We start from the raw sequence: 18,594 nt of genomic DNA on the forward strand, positions 1-18,594 counted from the left end.
TGTTACCACCTGTTACAATTAATGGCACGTGTTGCTGGAGAATTATCAGGAACAATTACGCACGTCAATAATAATGTTCCACATTATTGCGCGTAACAGTGCATAGTTACGTTCTGTCATGTTGTGAATTGTCTCCTCACACCCCCGTAGTCATTCTACTGTCAGCTGCTGAACCGTTCGCTCCAGATTGCTCCTCAAAATCCAGATAAATCCACCAGAAGAACTCTGTGATTGCACCAGAGGTCTGGCTGCACGTGGCTCTCCTCTGGTCCAGACTCATTCTCCCGAACATCAGGACACCTGCAGGAGCACGCTGAGGAGCATTGGAACGAGACTTAGCCGACTTGCCGTCACTGTCCTTCTGCAAGCTGCAGCAATGTAAACTGAATGTGGTGCAGCAGGGTTTAATTGTGCACATGAGAGAAGTGATTTATAGTGGTGCACAGGAAATGTGACACTGCGTTACAATTTGTGTCAAAGCTTGGCAATTTTTGTGTCCATTTGTAACAACACGTGACAGTATGGTCTCCAAGAACCATCACAGGAACCACTACGAATGCTGTCATGCTCTATTAAGGATCACCACTGATCAAGACATATCAACACGCTCAGTTGCGAATTCCACGACATGAGGCGAAATGACAGCCAGAAACATGCTCCATGAATATCATGACTATCACGCACCAACATGCACTTTTAAGGAACCTGTTCAGCTGCGTTAATTAACCCTCTGGGGCCGACGCCATCGTATACGACGGCTGAGGACAAGTTTTAATGATATGAGATAGAAACTGGCGTGGAAGTGTAAAGTAACACAAAATAATATGCAAGTGAAGTACAGCTACCTCAGATGCCTTACTTGAGTAAATGTACTTAGTTACTTCCGCCACTGATGATCTGGCAGTTGCTGCTACATTTTCAGTGAAAGAGTCATATTCAATCAATCAACTTTTTTCTTATATAGCGCCAAATCACAACAAACAGTTGCCCCAAGGCGCTCCATATTGTAAGGCAAGGCCATACAATAATTATAAAAAACCCCAATGGTCAAAACGACCCCCTATGAGCAAGCACTTGGCAACAGTGGGAAGGAAAAACTCCCTTTTAACAGGAAGAAACCTCCAGCAGAACCAGGCTCAGGGAGGGGCAGTCTTCTGCTGAGACTGGTTGGGGCTGAGGGAAAAAAAACAGGAAAAAGACATGCCGTGAAGGGGGGCAGAGATCGATCACTAATGATTAAATGCAGAGTGATGCATACGGAGCAAAAAGAGAAAGAAACAGTGCATCATGGGAACCCCCCCCACAATCTACGTCTAAAGCAGCATAACCAAGGGATGGTCCAGGGTCACCCGATCCAGCCCTAACTATAAGCCTTAGCGAAAAGGAAAGTTTTAAGTCTAATCTTAAAAGTAGAGAGGGTATCTGTCTCCCTTTAATATTGAGTAATTAATTTTTGATTTTGTTGCACTTTCATTTATGGAGACAGAAGCTTGGCAGCGGCATGCCTGAATGTACTTCAAGTATAAGACAGTTGGGATTATTATTATTATTTTCTTCATGTGTTTCCTTCTTTCTGTCCTTAGGTCACGGAGCTGAATGAGCCGCTGTCCAATGAGGAGAGGAACCTTCTCTCTGTGGCCTATAAGAACGTGGTGGGGGCGAGGCGCTCATCCTGGCGTGTCATCTCCAGCATTGAGCAGAAGGCTTCAGTTGATAGTAACGAGAAGAAGATTGAGATGGTGAAAGCCTACAGGGAAAAGATTGAGAAGGAGCTCGAGTCTGTCTGCAACGACGTCCTCAACCTACTCGACGTCTACTTGATCAAGAATTCCAATGGTGACCAGCACGAGAGTCGTGTGTTCTACCTGAAGATGAAAGGCGATTACTACCGTTACCTGGCCGAAGTGGCCACAGAGGAGAAGCGAGCCGATGCCGTGAAAAAGTCCTTGGATGCGTACAAAGACGCCCATGATGTCAGCAAGAAACACATGCAACCCACCCATCCCATCCGCCTGGGCTTGGCTCTCAACTTCTCTGTCTTCTACTATGAGATCCAAAACGACCCAGAAAAGGCGTGCAAACTAGCCAAGACTGCATTTGATGAAGCCATTGCCGAGTTGGACTCCCTCAACGAAGATTCCTACAAAGACTCCACCCTGATCATGCAGCTGCTACGAGACAATTTGACGCTGTGGACGAGCGACCAGCAGGACGACGAGGGAGGAGAAGGCAACAATTAACATCGAAAGCCCAATCTGCCAAGCAACACACATGCTCACAAATGACAAAATAATAGTAAAAAAAAAAAAAAATCTTAGAAAATTTAAAGAGGGTAAGGGGAGGTGGAACACTGGCCGGGTACTAACATACCTGTTCTGTGTTTTCCCACAAATTCAAAGGAAAAATGTAGGAAGGAAGAATTATTTTAATTTGAGAAATTGCACAGAAAAAGTAATAATAAAATAATTGATTGAACCGCCTTCCTGCAGCATTTGCCAATATACCACTTAGAAGAAATGGGTATGACATTCATCAGTGTGACTGTTGGTGATCGACACCTTCCCACTGTCAGACTGGTCTTTTCATGCAGTTGAATCCGAGCAGTCTCACTGTATTTGAGGGCGATGCATTCATAATAAAAGTTTGACGCCTGAACAACAAGAAAATTAGAGTAACGTTAATGTCTTGGCTTTGCTTAATGAGGAAAACAGACTGAGTGGGACAGGTTACAGCGATGAAGATGGCTCCATCATATCTTCAGTTGCCCCACACTGATCGTTAAGAGCAGGATATCTGTTATTAAGGAAAACATAATGTGTTTGCTTTGTGTCAGGTATGTGTCCACGTGATCATACTGTAACTAGAATACAAGTTCATAAAGTAAACTTAGTGCAGCTTGTCCCTCGTGTGCTGATGTGCTTTAATAAATACATTAACTGGGTTTTGGACACCTAATTTTTATTGTTCGTGCTGTCATTGCTATCATATCGTGTTAGTTCTTTGAATTTGTCATTGAATTAGTTTCAACACAAATTTACAAGGAGGCATCCGGATGATTGCAGTGTTTCACCGCCGCCAGCTAATTTATCAACTTGGCTTGACGTCAGAGGTCTGATCCATTTGTTAGTCCCAAATAACCAGTCATGGTCCTCAGTTTATCCATCAGATTTGATTGGCGTTGCTTTTTGCGTTTTGAACAAATGGCAGTAAACTATGACCTCCAGTTTAACCTTGACATGATCCATGATGCGAAAGGATACTCCACTGAGTTTATCCACACAAATGTGATTTAAGTTGCTCTTTGCGTCTTCACAAGACGAATACAGCTGTTACAATTAGCAGTGTGGCTAAAAAAAAAAAATTTACAATGTCTATAGTTGTGAAATATAATGGCAACATTTATGATGGAAGAGAAAAATGTGCTGGGATCAAGGTCAAGCATTTAGAAATGGTACAAGATCACAACAGGGGTGGTGGCCAAGTGGTTAATGCGCTTGGTTTCAGTTTGAAAGGTTCTGGGTTCAAATCCCACCCCTGCCACATTTCTCCATGTAATGTGGAGTTGCGTCAGGAAGGGCATCCGGCATAAAACCTGTGCCAAATCAACATGCAGATCCACCTTGGATTTGTTGTGGCGACCCCAAATGCAAACAAGGGAGCAGCCGAAGGGACTTACTTTACAAGATCACAAATTAAAAAAAATAAATAAATAAAAGTTTGTGGGTGGACCACTTGAAAGGCTTTACTTACTTTGGTTCTGGTTTCCAATTATTCCGTAAGTGCACCTGTCTGATATACCACTTCCTGGGAAAACCAATCACATATTTTCCATAATACAATATTGTGCTTGCTGGTGATGCATTTATACAGTAGCCTTAATTTCTTTACATACAGTAGATATTATGTATTTGTGTGACTATAGAATTGACTGACTGTAAGACTTTAATTTTTCTTTTTTAATGGAATTGCTGGCTAGACCCTCCTTAATTTCCTTTCCTCCATCTGATGACCTATGCCATACCAAATCACTGAACAATAAACTCATTTTTAAAATATCACTATGGTCACAGTTCTTGAGATGAGTAGAATTGGAATATAGCCCCTAGTATTTTTACTGAAGTCACATTGATTTTTAAAGTACATTGGTACATACACCATCTGAGTTGTGCTTTAGTTGAACTGATGATCACAGCTAATCCATTGAGGTGTTCTTTGAATTTCTAATCTAGAGATCTCATCACATAACTGGCTGGTAAAACCACCGTACTAACCGTCGATGCATCTTGGAAGGTCACGGTTTAAACTCGTCTATACCTTGGAAAACCGGGCCTGGGAGGGTGTCCGCAATGAACTGGGATAAGTATTCTGTTACTGTCAACCCCAAAGGTCAAGGGCCCAGATGCATGAACAAGATCAGATACAGAGCTACACGTCTGATGACCGATTCCAGGAGAGATTCAGATAAAACCCGAGATCTTACACTTTATCAAGATTGTTTCAAGCTGATATTCCAATCCATCACTCAGCATCTCAAGAGTCACAATTGGGGCATCCACTGATTTGACAAACATCACATCCTGTTTGTAAAGGCAATGTCACTTGAGCCTCTTCTGACCAACAAAGACACACAGGTCACCACTGCACTCCACCACCCAGCTCAACCGCTGAACAGAACAGAAGCCATAACATCCCTGATGAGTTTAAGAAAAAAAAAACGCAATTCTGTTACTAAATCCTGAGATGAGCACCAACTGACCTTGAGGAAAGTAAATGACAAACTTCTCAATACCAGGCAATCTATAGAGAAGAGTCACGCAAAATGAACGAGTTAAGGTTATGTTTCATCCTCAAAACTTAACCATCTCGTGGTTTCACAAAAACATCTTGATCAGCTCATTTTGGTGTTTGTCTTTAGGGACTCGGGTACTAGCCTGAAAATCTACAACGTAATCAGGTTTGTCTTGGCCCTGGGTGAAATCAAGGGAGCAGCCAAAGGTTCTTAATTGTATTGAAAATCGCATGTCAAATGTGGTCTTATAAAAGCATGAGCTTAAAAAAAATCAAAATGGTCAGTTAAAGTGATTGCATCAAAAATGATTTTATCGTTTTGAAGTACTGTAGTACACATCGGGGAATCTGTAGCCCAAAACAGAATCGGTCACTTACATGTTGCCACATCTTTAAAAGAAGAACAATTCACAGTTGTTTTCTCGAGGTTTCTTCTACAATCCAAAAAACCTGCTGAGGGAGTTCTTTCGTGACCACTGTGTGGACCTGTGTGCTTGGTCATGGTGTGGGTCCGGTCCAGGCCTCACTCACCTTGAAGCCTGTTGTGATTTGTTCCTGTATAAATTACTGGACATGAATCACTGTGCTCGTCTCTAAACTCATGATTTTGAATGGGATAAATATTTGTACAGAGGTTGGAGGACCAAATCCTGCCAAGAGTCCCTGACGGATGATCGAACCAATTGTCCAATTTTTGATTGGCGGAGTAAACCCAACACGGACAGAAACTAGGCATTGGTGGAACCAATCCCACATCCTTGTAGTTGTGATGTAAGCACACAAGTACTGAAGTAAATATGTTGCACACAAGTACACACAGTTTCTGTGGGTGAAACCTGCTGGATTTCAGCTGTTCTCCTCACTGGCTGAGGTATGCTGGTTGTAGCCTTCTAGTTTGTTAGACCACTTTTCTGTGGCCAGATGTGACACAAACTCTGGACTGAGGTCAGTGAGCCCAGTGGATTCAAGGCTCATTCTGAGCCGAGACTGTCCACAAGGATCAGCGTGCAAGAAATCACAGTGACTCCCTGTGATACTGTGCATACTTAAAGGTGTACTCGCTTCTGATTGATTTTTTTTTTAAACCATTTTAAGTCATGAATGATTTTCTTCGGTGCCACCTTGCTGTTCCTTAGTATTAAAATAACGGCCTCGCAATTCTGTGTCCAATATCAAAATTCACCATCTCTGAAAACGATTTGAGATTTTGACTCACATAAGTTAAAATATACAGATGAGGTGCCATGACACACTTTCTGTGGCAGAGGATGGTGTTGAAGGGCACTGCAACACCGTGGGCGCTCGTGTTGGTGTCACAGAGTTGTTGAAATGTGGTAGACCTTCAGCTGCAGTGCAAAGTGCCAAAAACAAAATGCAGAACTGAAACTGAAAGAACCATGCATGGACACAACTAAAAGCACGTGAGCAGAGAACGTCGGGAAGCTCTCAGGGTCAAATCTGGACATTTTGCATGAACATTTGCTGGATCTCTGCCAGACAGGAAAGACAAATCATCCAGGTCTGTTGTGTCTGTTCTTAAAGGTGTACTGGCTAGTTTTTAAAAGTCATGAGTTTTCTTTGGCACCACAATTACTTTATTCCTTAGCATTTAAATAAGGCCTTCGTTATATGATAAGTTTGTACGGTCTCAAACCTATTTAGAATTTCTCCCCCCGAAGGGAAGAAATTCAAATGATCGGATGCCATGACCTACTCTGGTAGCAACGTCAGATCACATGGGGGCTTCACCAGATCTGTGTGAGCGTATTGGGAAAGACACTGCAACAGCCAACTGAATTACAGAAAGGCAGCATGACGTCAGCTGGCTGCTCATGCAAACAAAATCAACCAAAATGGTGGAAAACACTTATTTATGTATAAATGTAATATGTTTCTCATATTTTGTAAAAGATGGTGAGAAGTAAACACTTCAAAATCTAAAAACTCTGATAACACCTCTGAAGTGATTCACAAGCATCTTCCGGATGTCAACGTGCACGCCTCAGTGTCACGTGTAATCTCAAAACCTCACACGTGAGCATGTGCACTTCCTCCTGCACTTCATCTGCATGACTGATCTACAAGGAAAAAAGAAAATATTCACTGTGGAATTCCCCTCCTGCAAACATGTTCTCTTTATTGAAATGAGCTGTAATTTAGCAACATGTTACAATAAATCTACAGTGTAATGGTGAATTTCAATAGAAACTAAATTTAAAACAAAAAAAAAAATTTTTCATATAGTTTCGTGAAATTTCAAAGGCCATACAGCTAAAATATTAAGGTGGTTATGTTTATACCTTGTTTGCCAGCATGGGGATACAAAGTTTTATCTTAACTTCATTAGACTCAATTTGTGCATTTTTCTTACAACCACAATTCCAGTGAAGTTGGGACGTTGTGTAAAATATAAATAAAAACAGAATACAATGATTTGCAAATCCTCTTCAACCAATATTCAACTGAATACACCACAAAATTAATGTTCAATCTGACAGACTTTATTGTTTTTGTGCAAATATTTGCTCATTTTGAAATGGATGCCTGCAACATGTTTCAAAAAAGTTGGGACAGTGGCAACAAAAGACTGGAAAAGTTGATGAATGCTCAAAGAACACCTAATTGGAAACCGGTGAGCATCATGATTGGGTATAAAAGGAGCATCCCCAAAAGGCTCAGCCATTCACAAGCAAAGATGGGGTGAGGATCACCACTGTGTGAACAACTGAGTGAAAAAAATAGTCCAACAGTATAAGAACAATGTCTCTCAATGTTCAACTGCAAGGAATTTAGGGATTCTATCATCTACAGTCCATAATAGAAGATTCAGAGAGTCTGGAGAACTTTCTACGCGTAAGCGGCAAGGCCGAAAACCAACATTGAATACCCGTGACCTTCGATCCTTCAGGCGGCACTGCATTAAAAACCGACATCAATGTGTAAAGGATCTTACCGCGTGGGCTCAGGAACACTTCAGAAAACCATTGTCAGTTAACACAGTTCGTTGCTACATCTACAAGTGCAAGTTAAAACTCTACCATGCAAAGTGAAAGCCATACATCAACAACATCCAGAAACGCCGCTGCCTTCTCTGGGCCCAAGCTCCTTTGAAATGGACAGACGCAAAGTGGAAAAGTGTGCTGTGGTCTGATGAGTCCACATTTCAAATTGTTTTTGGAAATCAAGGACGTCGTGTCTTCTGGACAAATGAGGAAAAAAAAACATCCAGATTGTTACCAGTGCAAAGTTCAAAAGCCAGCATCTGTGATGGTATCGGGGTGTGTTAGTGCCCATGGCATGGACAACTTACACATCTGTGATGGTACCATCAATGCTGAAAGGTACATCCAGGTTTTGGAGCAACACATGCTGCATCCAAGCAACGTCTTTTCAGGATGTATTCAATTGAATATAGGATGAAGAGGATTTGAAAAACATATTCTGTTTTTATTTACATTTTACACAACATCCCAACTTCATTGGAATTGGGGTTGTAGTTGTAAGTAGGAAATTCTAAATTTCCAGTTTGCATTGCATGCAGCATGAAGTGTGGATACAAAGAAATACTTTACCAGAAATAAAATTAGGCGTTGTTTTTTTTTTTTTTAATAAATGCTTCCGGGGAGCATTTGGCTAAAACCTTTCAGCTTCTTGGGGGTAGCTCCACTCCCCAGACCCCCCCGCCTTTTTAAGCATTTTTATTTATCTGCTCTCTCACATGCGTGGAAGCTTGCAATCTAACCAGGTCATTTAGGTCCTTCAGACTTTCTTTCTATAAATGGTTCTTGGGAGCATGAGCATGGCTAAAACCTTCAGCTTCTGGGAGGGGGTCTCCACCTCACAGACCCCCCTAATTACAGCCCTCTTAAAACCCTGCCACTTAAAGCATTTTTTAAAATATAGATGTAAATTAATATTCAGCGTTTTCAGCTAGTTGACAGTAGGGCTGTACAATATGGCCAAATTATCATATCACAATATTGTCATATTAATATGATGTACGACATGACTATAATTTCACACAAAGTGCAGCAACAATGAAAATTAAACATTCTTAAACAAAACAGTAATAATACCACACTCATTTTGCACTCATCATAAGGTCAGGATACTGTGCCCTGCAAAAGTGTTGAAACACTTGGTATTTCACAAATTTTAATTTGTTTATGCCATTTCAAATACAAGAAATACAAAAAATACAAACATAAAAAAATTCTAAAATTATCTTCCTCAAACTCAAACTGAAAGCAAATCTCTAAAGCTTGATAAAACCTGTAAATAATAATCAGTATTATTGTCAGTTTTCTTTAGACAAGTCAGGGGATGGAAACATTTCCAAGTCACTGAATATGTCTTGGACTTTATTTACATTAATTATGAAAAAATACAAAAGTTTCTTTCACCAAAACATCAAATCTAGGCTTTCATCTCAAATGTACTTTCTGGCAAATTGTAGATGAATGTTCAGGTCTTCTTTTTAAGAAAATCCTCCTCTACACCACTTCATGAGGAAGCTGTATTTTATGTATTTAAATTCGTTTATATCAAGTTGTAGAGATTTGCTTTCAGTTTCAGTTTAAGGAAGATAACTTTTGATTTATTTATATGTATTTGAAATTGCATAAACAAATTAAAATGTGTTCCAATACTTTTGAGTACAATTGAGAAAGACTCCGTGGCAGGTGTATTCTTAAGTGAAATGGATCATCCTGGTGTAACTCAGAAAGCAGAATTAAGAGGTTATTTAAGGCTTCAGACAGCAAAGTTAAGAGATTATTTAATCAACTAATTTAATATTTAATTTAATCAACAGCTGCCTGCTCATTTAAAAATCATCGGAGACACACGCATATATAAGACAACCCGAATTAAAGGAGAAATGCCGCTTTTAACAAACTGGACGTCATTTCTGGCATAAAATGCAGTCGTTTACTCACCAATATAACTTTGGTGTCATTAACGTGTTCAGTTCAAATCTGAGGCAAACATTTTTCTTCTTCTACTAAGGTGGATTAGAACTTTTTGTGGTACACAGCACCAACTACTGGACAGGAGGAACCTAGCAGTCAATATGACTCACTGATTTCAAAATGCAGCTCTTTGGACACAGATGGTTGACATGTCACGGCACTGAACATCTGGTTTTAGGGGAGTCCAGTGAAATCCCGGCCTCCACTCTAGCTCCACCCATGCCAGAAAGTGCTCAAGATTTGACATTTCCTGTTTCACTAGGGACTCAAAATTTGGCACTTCCTGTTTCAGTGTGAACTTGCTGCTGAGTTCCCACGAGATTCCATGGGATCCCATCTGTCAATCCAGGAAGTGTTTGAAGATTTGACATTTCCTGTTTCACTGTGGACTCAAAATTTGGCACTTCCTGTTTGGGACTCCCTGTACCATGAGCGAGCTTCGTGCCACTGTGCGTCACTTCGCTTGTATTAATAGTGAATGTGTGATTTTTCAGTATAAATGTCACACCAGAGTGTAAGTCACAAAGGCCTTCTAAAGTAGTTTAAAAAAAGAAACTTGGAAAATACTACTACACAAAATATGGTATATACCTGATAAATACATTGGTAAACTGAGAGTATTCTTGTTTATTTTTACTTTAAAAACAATATGCTATGATAAATGTGAGTGCCAACCACCTCTACTGGTGGTTGGCTCTCACTGCGGTATTGTATCACTTCCTGTTCCGGAGCACAGCGGTGTTTTTCTGTATCTGTTAGCTGTTTAATCTGCGCAGTTAGATTGATCTAGTTATCTAGATTACGATTTGTTTCCCAGTGTAATCTTTACGTGCCTTAACTAAAGCACTCCTTCTGCTGAATCACCTCTAAATTATTTACACATTATTCACTTTGCGTGTTTTTAGGAATCCGCTAGCTTAGCGTAGCTACTAGCTCTTAGCCGATTTAGCATGGCGGATTCTCCTGTCTCTCCCGCACTTTTCTGCTCTGGGTGTGAAATGTTTAGTTATTCCTCGGCCTCCTTTAGCAGTAACGGTAATAAGTGTAGCTTATTCGTAGCTTTGGAGGCCAGGCTGGGCGAATTGGAGACTCTTCTCCGCACCGTGGAAAATTCTACAGCTAGCCAGGCCCCTGTAGTCGGTGCGGACCAAGGTAGCTTAGCCGCCGTTAGTTACCCCCTGGCAGATCCCGAGCAGCCGAGAAAGCAGGCTGACTGGGTGACTGTGAGGAGGAAGCGTAGTTCTAAACAGAAGCCCCGTGTACACCGCCAACCCGTTCACATCTCTAACCGTTTTTCCCCACTCCACGACACACCCGCCGAGGATCAAACTCTGGTTATTGGCGACTCTGTTTTGCGAAATGTGAAGTTAGCGACACCAGCAACCATAGTCAATTGTCTTCCGGGGGCCAGAGCAGGCGACATTGAAGGAAATTTGAAACTGCTGGCTAAGGCTAAGCGTAAATTTGGTAAGATTGTACTTCACGTCGGCAGTAATGACACCCGGTTACGCCAATCGGAGGTCACTAAAATTAACATTAAATTGGTGTGTAACTTTGCAAAAACAATGTCGGACTCTGTAGTTTTCTCTGGGCCATCCCCAATCAGACCGGGAGTCACATGTTTAGCCGCATGTTCTCCTTGAATTGCTGGCTGTCTGAGTGGTGTCCAAAAAATGAGGTGGGCTTCATAGATAATTGGCAAAGCTTCTGGGGAAAACCTGGTCTTGTTAGGAGAGACAGCATCCATCCCACTTTGGATGGAGCAGCTCTCATTTCTAGAAATCTGGCCAATTTTCTTAAATCCTCCAAACCATGACTATCCAGGGTTGGGACCAGGAAGCAGAGTTGTAGTCTTACACACCTCTCTGCAGCTTCTCTCCCCCTGCCATCCCCTCATTACCCCATCCCCGTAGAGACGGTGCCTGCTCCCAGACTACCAATAACCAGCAAAAATCTATTTAAGCATAAAAATTCAAAAAGAAAAAATAATATAGCACCTTCAACTGCACCACAGACTAAAACAGTTAAATGTGGTCTATTAAACATTAGGTCTCTCTCTTCTAAGTCCCTGTTGGTAAATGATATAATAATTGATCAACATATTGATTTATTCTGCCTTACAGAAACCTGGTTACAGCAGGATGAATATGTTAGTTTAAATGAGTCAACACCCCCGAGTCACACTAACTGTCAGAATGCTCGTAGCACGGGCCGAGGCGGAGGATTAGCAGCAATCTTCCATTCCAGCTTATTAATTAATCAAAAACCTAGACAGAGCTTTAATTCATTTGAAAGCTTGTCTCTTAGTCTTGTCCATCCAAATTGGAAGTCCCAAAAACCAGTTTTATTTGTTATTATCTATCGTCCACCTGGTCGTTACTGTGAGTTTCTCTGTGAATTTTCAGACCTTTTGTCTGACTTAGTGCTTAGCTCAGATAAGATAATTATAGTGGGCGATTTTAACATCCACACAGATGCTGAGAATGACAGCCTCAACACTGCATTTAATCTATTATTAGACTCTATTGGCTTTGCTCAAAAAGTAAATGAGTCCACCAACCACTTTAATCATATCTTAGATCTTGTTCTGACTTATGGTATGGAAATAGAAGACTTAACAGTATTCCCTGAAAACTCCCTTCTGTCTGATCATTTCTTAATAACATTTACATTTACCCTGATGGACTACCCAGCAGTGGGGAATAAGTTTCATTACACTAGAAGTCTTTCAGAAAGCGCTGTAACTAGGTTTAAGGATATGATTCCTTCTTTATGTTCTCTAATGTCATATACCAACACAGTGCAGAGTAGCTACCTAAACTCTGTAAGTGAGATAGAGTATCTCGTCAATAGTTTTACATCCTCATTAAAGACAACTTTGGATGCTGTAGCTCCTCTAAAAAAGAGAGCTTTAAATCAGAAGTGCCTGACTCCGTGGTATAACTCACAAACTCGTAGCTTAAAGCAGATAACCCGTAAGTTGGAGAGGAAATGGCGTCTCACTAATTTAGAAGATCTTCACTTAGCCTGGAAAAAGAGTCAGTTGCTCTATAAAAAAGCCCTCCGTAAAGCTAGGACATCTTTCTACTCATCACTAATTGAAGAAAATAAGAACAACCCCAGGTTTCTGGTTATTCTTCTATCCATTTTGATGGTTGTTTTCCGTTGTCTTCCACACATCTCTGGTTTTTTGTCTATTTTAAAGCATTGGAGATCATTATAGATGAACAGCCTATAATTTTTTGCACCTGCGTATATGTTTTCCCCTCTCCAATCAACTTTTTAATCAAACTACACTGTTCTTCTGAACAATGTCTTGAACGTCCCATTTTCCTCAGGCTTTCAAACAGAAAAGCATGTTCAACAGGTGCTGGCTTCATCCTTAAATAGGGGACACCTGATTCACACCTGTTTGTTCCACAAAATTGACGAAATCACTGACTAAATGCCACACTACTATTATTGTGAACACCACCTTTTCTACTTTTTTACTACCAGCCCAATTTCATAGCCTTAAGAGTGTGCATATCATGAATGCTTGGTCTTGTTGGATTTGTGAGAATCTACTGAATCTACTGGTACCTTGTTTCCCAAATAACAATAAGAAATATACTCAAAACCTGGATTAATCTTTTTAGTCACATAGCACTACTATTATTCTGAACACTACTGTAAGTGTTCACTACAACTATTTGTATCCTTTTTGCAAAATCAACTACCATCTGTCCTTCCACATTCCTCTCTACCCATTATCAATCAGTCAATCAACTTTTTTCTTATATAGCGCCAAATCACAACAAACAGTTGCCCCAAGGCGCTCCATATTGTAAGGCAAGGCCATACAATAATTATAAAAAACCCCAACGGTCAAAACGACCCCCTATGAGCAAGCACTTGGCAACAGTGGGAAGGAAAAACTCCCTTTTAACAGGAAGAAACCTCCAGCAGAACCAGGCTCAGGGAGGGGCAGTCTTCTGCTGAGACTGGTTGGGGCTGAGGGAAAAAACCAGGAAAAAGACATGCCGTGAAGGGGGGCAGAGATCGATCACTAATGATTAAATGCAGAGTGATGCATACAGAGCAAAAAGAGAAAGAAACAGTGCATCATGGGAACCCCCCAGCAGTCTACGTCTAAAGCAGCATAACCAAGGGATGGTCCAGGGTCACCCGATCCAGCCCTAACTATAAGCCTTAGCGAAAAGGAAAGTTTTAAGCCTAATCTTAAAAGTAGAGAGGGTATCTGTCTCCCTGATCTGAATTGGGAGCTGGTTCCACAGGAGAGGAGCCTGAAAGCTGAAGGCTCTGCCTCCCATTCTACTCTTACAAACCCTAGGAACTACAAGTAAGCCCGCAGTCTGAGAGCGAAGCGCTCTAATGGGGTAATATGGTACTATGAGGTCCCTAAGATAAGATGGGACCTGATTATTCAAAACCTTATAAGTAAGAAGAAGAATTTTAAATTCTATTCTAGAATTAACAGGAAGCCAATGAAGAGAGGCCAACACGGGTGAGATATGCTCTCTCCTGCTAGTCCCCGTCAGTACTCTAGCTGCAGCATTCTGAACCAACTGAAGGCTTTTTAGGGAACTTTTAGGACAACCTGATAATAATGAATTACAATAGTCCAGCCTAGAGGAAATAAATGCATGAATTAGTTTTTCAGCATCACTCTGAGACAAGACCTTTCTGATTTTAGAGATATTGCGTAAATGCAAAAAGGCAGTCCTACATATTTGTTTAATATGCGCTTTGAATGACATATCCTGATCAAAAATGACTCCAAGATTTCTCACAGTATTACTAGAGATCAGGGAAATGCCATCCAGAGTAACGATCTGGTTAGACACCATGCTTCTAAGATTTGTGGGGCCAAGTACAATAACTTCAGTTTTATCTGAGTTTAAAAGCAGGAAATTAGAGGTCATTCATGTCTTTATGTCTGTAAGACAATCCTGCAGTTTAGCTAATTGGTGTGTATCCTCTGGCTTCATGGATAGATAAAGCTACCTAAACTCTGTAAGGGAGTTAGAGTATCTCGTCAATAGTTTTACATCCTCATTGAAGACAACTTTGGATGCTGTAGCTCCTCTGAAAAAGAGAGCTTTAAATCAGAAGTGTCTGACTCCGTGGTATAACTCACAAACTCGTAGCTTAAAGCAGATAACCCGGAAGTTGGAGAGGAAATGGCGTCTCACTAATTTAGAAGATCTTCACTTAGCCTGGAAAAAGAGTTTGTTGCTCTATAAAAAAGCCCTCCGTAAAGCTAGGACATCTTTCTACTCATCACTAATTGAAGAAAATAAGAACAACCCCAGGTTTCTTTTCAGCACTGTAGCCAGGCTGACAAAGAGTCAGAGCTCTACTGAGCTGAGTATTCCATTAACTTTAACTAGTAATGACTTCATGACTTTCTTTGCTAACAAAATTTTGACTATTAGAGAAAAAATTACTCATAACCATCCCAAAGATGTATCGTTATCTTTGGCTGCTTTCAGTGATGCCGGTATTTGGTTAGACTCTTTCTCTCCGATTGTTCTGTCTGAGTTATTTTCATTAGTTACTTCATCCAAACCATCAACATGTTTATTAGACCCCATTCCTGCCAGGCTGCTCAAGGAAGCCCTACCATTATTTAATGCTTCAATCTTAAATATGATCAATCTATCTTTGTTAGTTGGTTATGTACCACAGGCCTTTAAAGTGGCAGTAATTAAACCATTACTTAAAAAGCCATCACTTGACCCAGCTATCTTAGCTAATTATAGGCCAATCTCCAACCTTCCTTTTCTCTCAAAGATTCTTGAGAGGGTAGTTGTAAAACAGCTAACTGATCACCTGCAGAGGAATGGTCTATTTGAAGAGTTTCAGTCAGGTTTTAGAATTCATCATAGTACAGAAACAGCATTAGTGAAGGTTACAAATGATCTTCTTATGGCTTCGGACAGTGGACTTATCTCTGTGCTTGTTCTGTTGGACCTCAGTGCTGCTTTTGATACTGTTGACCATAAAATTTTATTACAGAGATTAGAGCATGTCATAGGCATTAAAGGCACTGCGCTGCGGTGGTTTGAATCATATTTGTCTAATAGATTACAGTTTGTTCATGTAAATGGGGAATCTTCTTCACAGACTAAAGTTAATGATGGAGTTCCACAAGGTTCTGTGCTAGGACCAATTTTATTCACTTTATACATGCTTCCCTTGGGCAGTATTATTAGACGGTATTGTTTAAATTTTCATTGTTACGCAGATGATACCCAGCTTTATCTATCCATGAAGCCAGAGGATACACACCAATTAGCTAAACTGCAGGATTGTCTTACAGACATAAAGACATGGATGACCTCTAATTTCCTGCTTTTAAACTCAGATAAAACTGAAGTTATTGTACTTGGCCCCACAAATCTTAGAAGCATGGTGTCTAACCAGATCGTTACTCTGGATGGCATTACCCTGATCTCTAGTAATACTGTGAGAAATCTTGGAGTCATTTTTGATCAGGATATGTCATTCAAAGCGCATATTAAACAAATATGTAGGACTGCCTTTTTGCATTTACGCAATATCTCTAAAATCAGAAAGGTCTTGTCTCAGAGTGATGCTGAAAAACTAATTCATGCATTTATTTCCTCTAGGCTGGACTATTGTAATTCATTATTATCAGGTTGTCCTAAAAGTTCCTTAAAAAGCCTTCAGTTGGTTCAGAATGCTGCAGCTTGAGTACTGACGGGGACTAGCAGGAGAGAGCATATCTCACCCGTGTTGGCCTCTCTTCATTGGCTTCCTGTTAATTCTAGAATAGAATTTAAAATTCTTCTTCTTACTTATAAGGTTTTGAATAATCAGGTCCCATCTTATCTTAGGGACCTCGTAGTACCATATTACCCCATTAGAGCGCTTCGCTCTCAGACTGCGGGCTTACTTGTAGTTCCTAGGGTTTGTAAAAGTAGAATGGGAGGCAGAGCCTTCAGCTTTCAGGCTCCTCTCCTGTGGAACCAGCTCCCAATTCAGATCAGGGAGACAGATACCCTCTCTACTTTTAAGATTAGGCTTAAAACTTTCCTTTTCGCTAAGGCTTATAGTTAGGGCTGGATCGGGTGACCCTGGACCATCCCTTGGTTATGTTGCTTTAGACGTAGACTGTGGGGGGGTTCCCATGATGCACTGTTTCTTTCTCTTTTTGCTCCGTATGCATCAATCTGCATTTAATCATTAGTGATCGATCTCTGCCCCCCTTCTCGGCATGTCTTTTTCCTGGTTCTTTCCGTCGGCCCCGGCCAGTCTCAGCGGAGGACTGCCCCTCCCTGGGCCTGGTTCTGCTGGAGGTTTCTTCCTGTTGAAGGGGAGTTTTTCCTTCCCGCTGTGGCCGAGTGCTTGCTCATGGGGGGTCGTTCTGACTGTTGGGGTTTTTCATAGTTGTTGTATGGCCTTGCCTTGCAGTGTGGAGCGCCTTGGGGCAACTGTTTGTTGTGATTTGGCGCTATATAAGAAAAAAGTTGATTGATTGATTGATCTGCGTAACAATGAAAATTTAAGCAATACCGTCTAATAATACTGCCTAAGGGAAGCATGTATAAAGTGAATAAAATTGGTCCTAGCACAGAACCTTGTGGAACTCCATAATTAACTTTAGTCCGTGAAGAAGATTCCCCATTTACATGAACAAACTGTAATCTATTAGACAAATATGATTCAAACCACCGCAGCGCAGTGCCTTTAATACCTATGACATGCTCTAATCTCTGTAATAAAATTTTATGGTCAACAGTATCAAAAGCAGCACTGAGGTCCAACAGAACAAGCACAGAGATAAGTCCACTGTCCGAAGCCATAAGAAGATCATTTGTAACCTTCACTAATGCTGTTTCTGTACTATGATGAATTCTAAAACCTGACTGAAACTCTTCAAATAGACCATTCCTCTGCAGGTGATCAGTTAGCTGTTTTACAACTACCCTCTCAAGAATCTTTGAGAGAAAAGGAAGGTTGGAAATTGGCCTATAATTAGCTAAGATAGCTGGGTCAAGTGATGGCTTTTTAAGTAATGGTTTAATTACTGCCACCTTAAAGGCCTGTGGTACATAGCCAACTAACAAAGATAGACTGATCATATTTAAGATTGAAGCATTAAATAATGGTAGGGCTTCCTTGAGCAGCCTGGCAGGAATGGGGTCTAATAAACATGTTGATGGTTTGGACGAAGCAACCAATGAAAATAACTCAGACAGAACAACCGGAGAGAAAGAGTCTAACCAAATACCGGCATCACTGAAAGCAGCCAAAGATAACTATACATCTTTGGGATGGTTATGAGTAATTTTTTCTCTAATAGTCAAAATTTTGTTAGCAAAGAAAGTCATGAAGTCATTACTAGTTAAAGTTAATGGAATACTCAGCTCAATAGAGCTCTGACTCTTTGTCAGCTTAGCTACAGTGCTGAAAAGAAACCTGAGGTTATTCTTATTTTCTTCAATTAGTGATGAGTAGAAAGATGTCCTAGCTTTACGGAGGGCTTTTTTATAGAGCAACAAACTCTTTTTCCAGGCTAAGTGAAGATCTTCTAAATTAGTGAGACTCCATTTCCTCTCCAACCTACGGGTTATCTGCTTTAAGCTACGAGTTTGTGAGTTATACCACGGAGTCAGACACTTCTGATTTAAAGCTCTCTTTTTCAGAGGAGCTACAGCATCCAAAGTTGTCTTCAAAGAGGATGTAAAACTATTGACGAGATACTCTATCTCCCTTACAGAGTTTAGGTAGCTACTCTGCACTGTGTTGGTATATGGTATTAGAGAACATAACGAAGGAATCATATCCTTAAACCTAGTTACAGCGC

At 40.7% G+C, this 18,594-nt stretch overlaps 1 protein-coding gene and 1 long non-coding RNA gene across 3 annotated transcripts in view; one reads left to right on the forward strand and one right to left on the reverse strand.

Annotated features, from left to right (window-relative positions):
- ywhag1 (3-monooxygenase/tryptophan 5-monooxygenase activation protein, gamma polypeptide 1) overlaps window positions 1-2,953 on the forward strand; it is a 19,458-nt gene extending 16,505 nt beyond the window's left edge. The window contains exons 2-3 of one of the 2 annotated variants that reach the window (XR_004562520.1): window positions 1,584-2,451; window positions 2,512-2,953. Coding sequence is in view for 1 of the 2 variants with exons in the window: in XM_034177536.1 (XP_034033427.1) it covers window positions 1,584-2,240 (657 nt within the window). In the remaining variant the exon portion in view is untranslated. Of the gene's footprint in view, window positions 1-1,583 lie in introns of both variants that reach the window. The other variant, XM_034177536.1, reaches the window with a different exon arrangement.
- On the reverse strand, window positions 2,386-18,304 carry LOC117516698. Its single transcript, XR_004562521.1, has 3 exons — window positions 18,292-18,304; window positions 5,910-5,919; window positions 2,386-3,307 (listed from the first exon to the last, which is right to left on the reverse strand). It is a non-coding gene; the product is annotated as an uncharacterized LOC117516698 (long non-coding RNA).
- Between the last annotated feature and the right edge of the window lie 290 nt (window positions 18,305-18,594).

The sequence above is a fragment of the Thalassophryne amazonica genome, chromosome 9 (assembly GCF_902500255.1).
Source record: "Thalassophryne amazonica chromosome 9, fThaAma1.1, whole genome shotgun sequence".
NCBI classification, from domain to species: Eukaryota; Metazoa; Chordata; class Actinopteri; order Batrachoidiformes; family Batrachoididae; genus Thalassophryne; species Thalassophryne amazonica.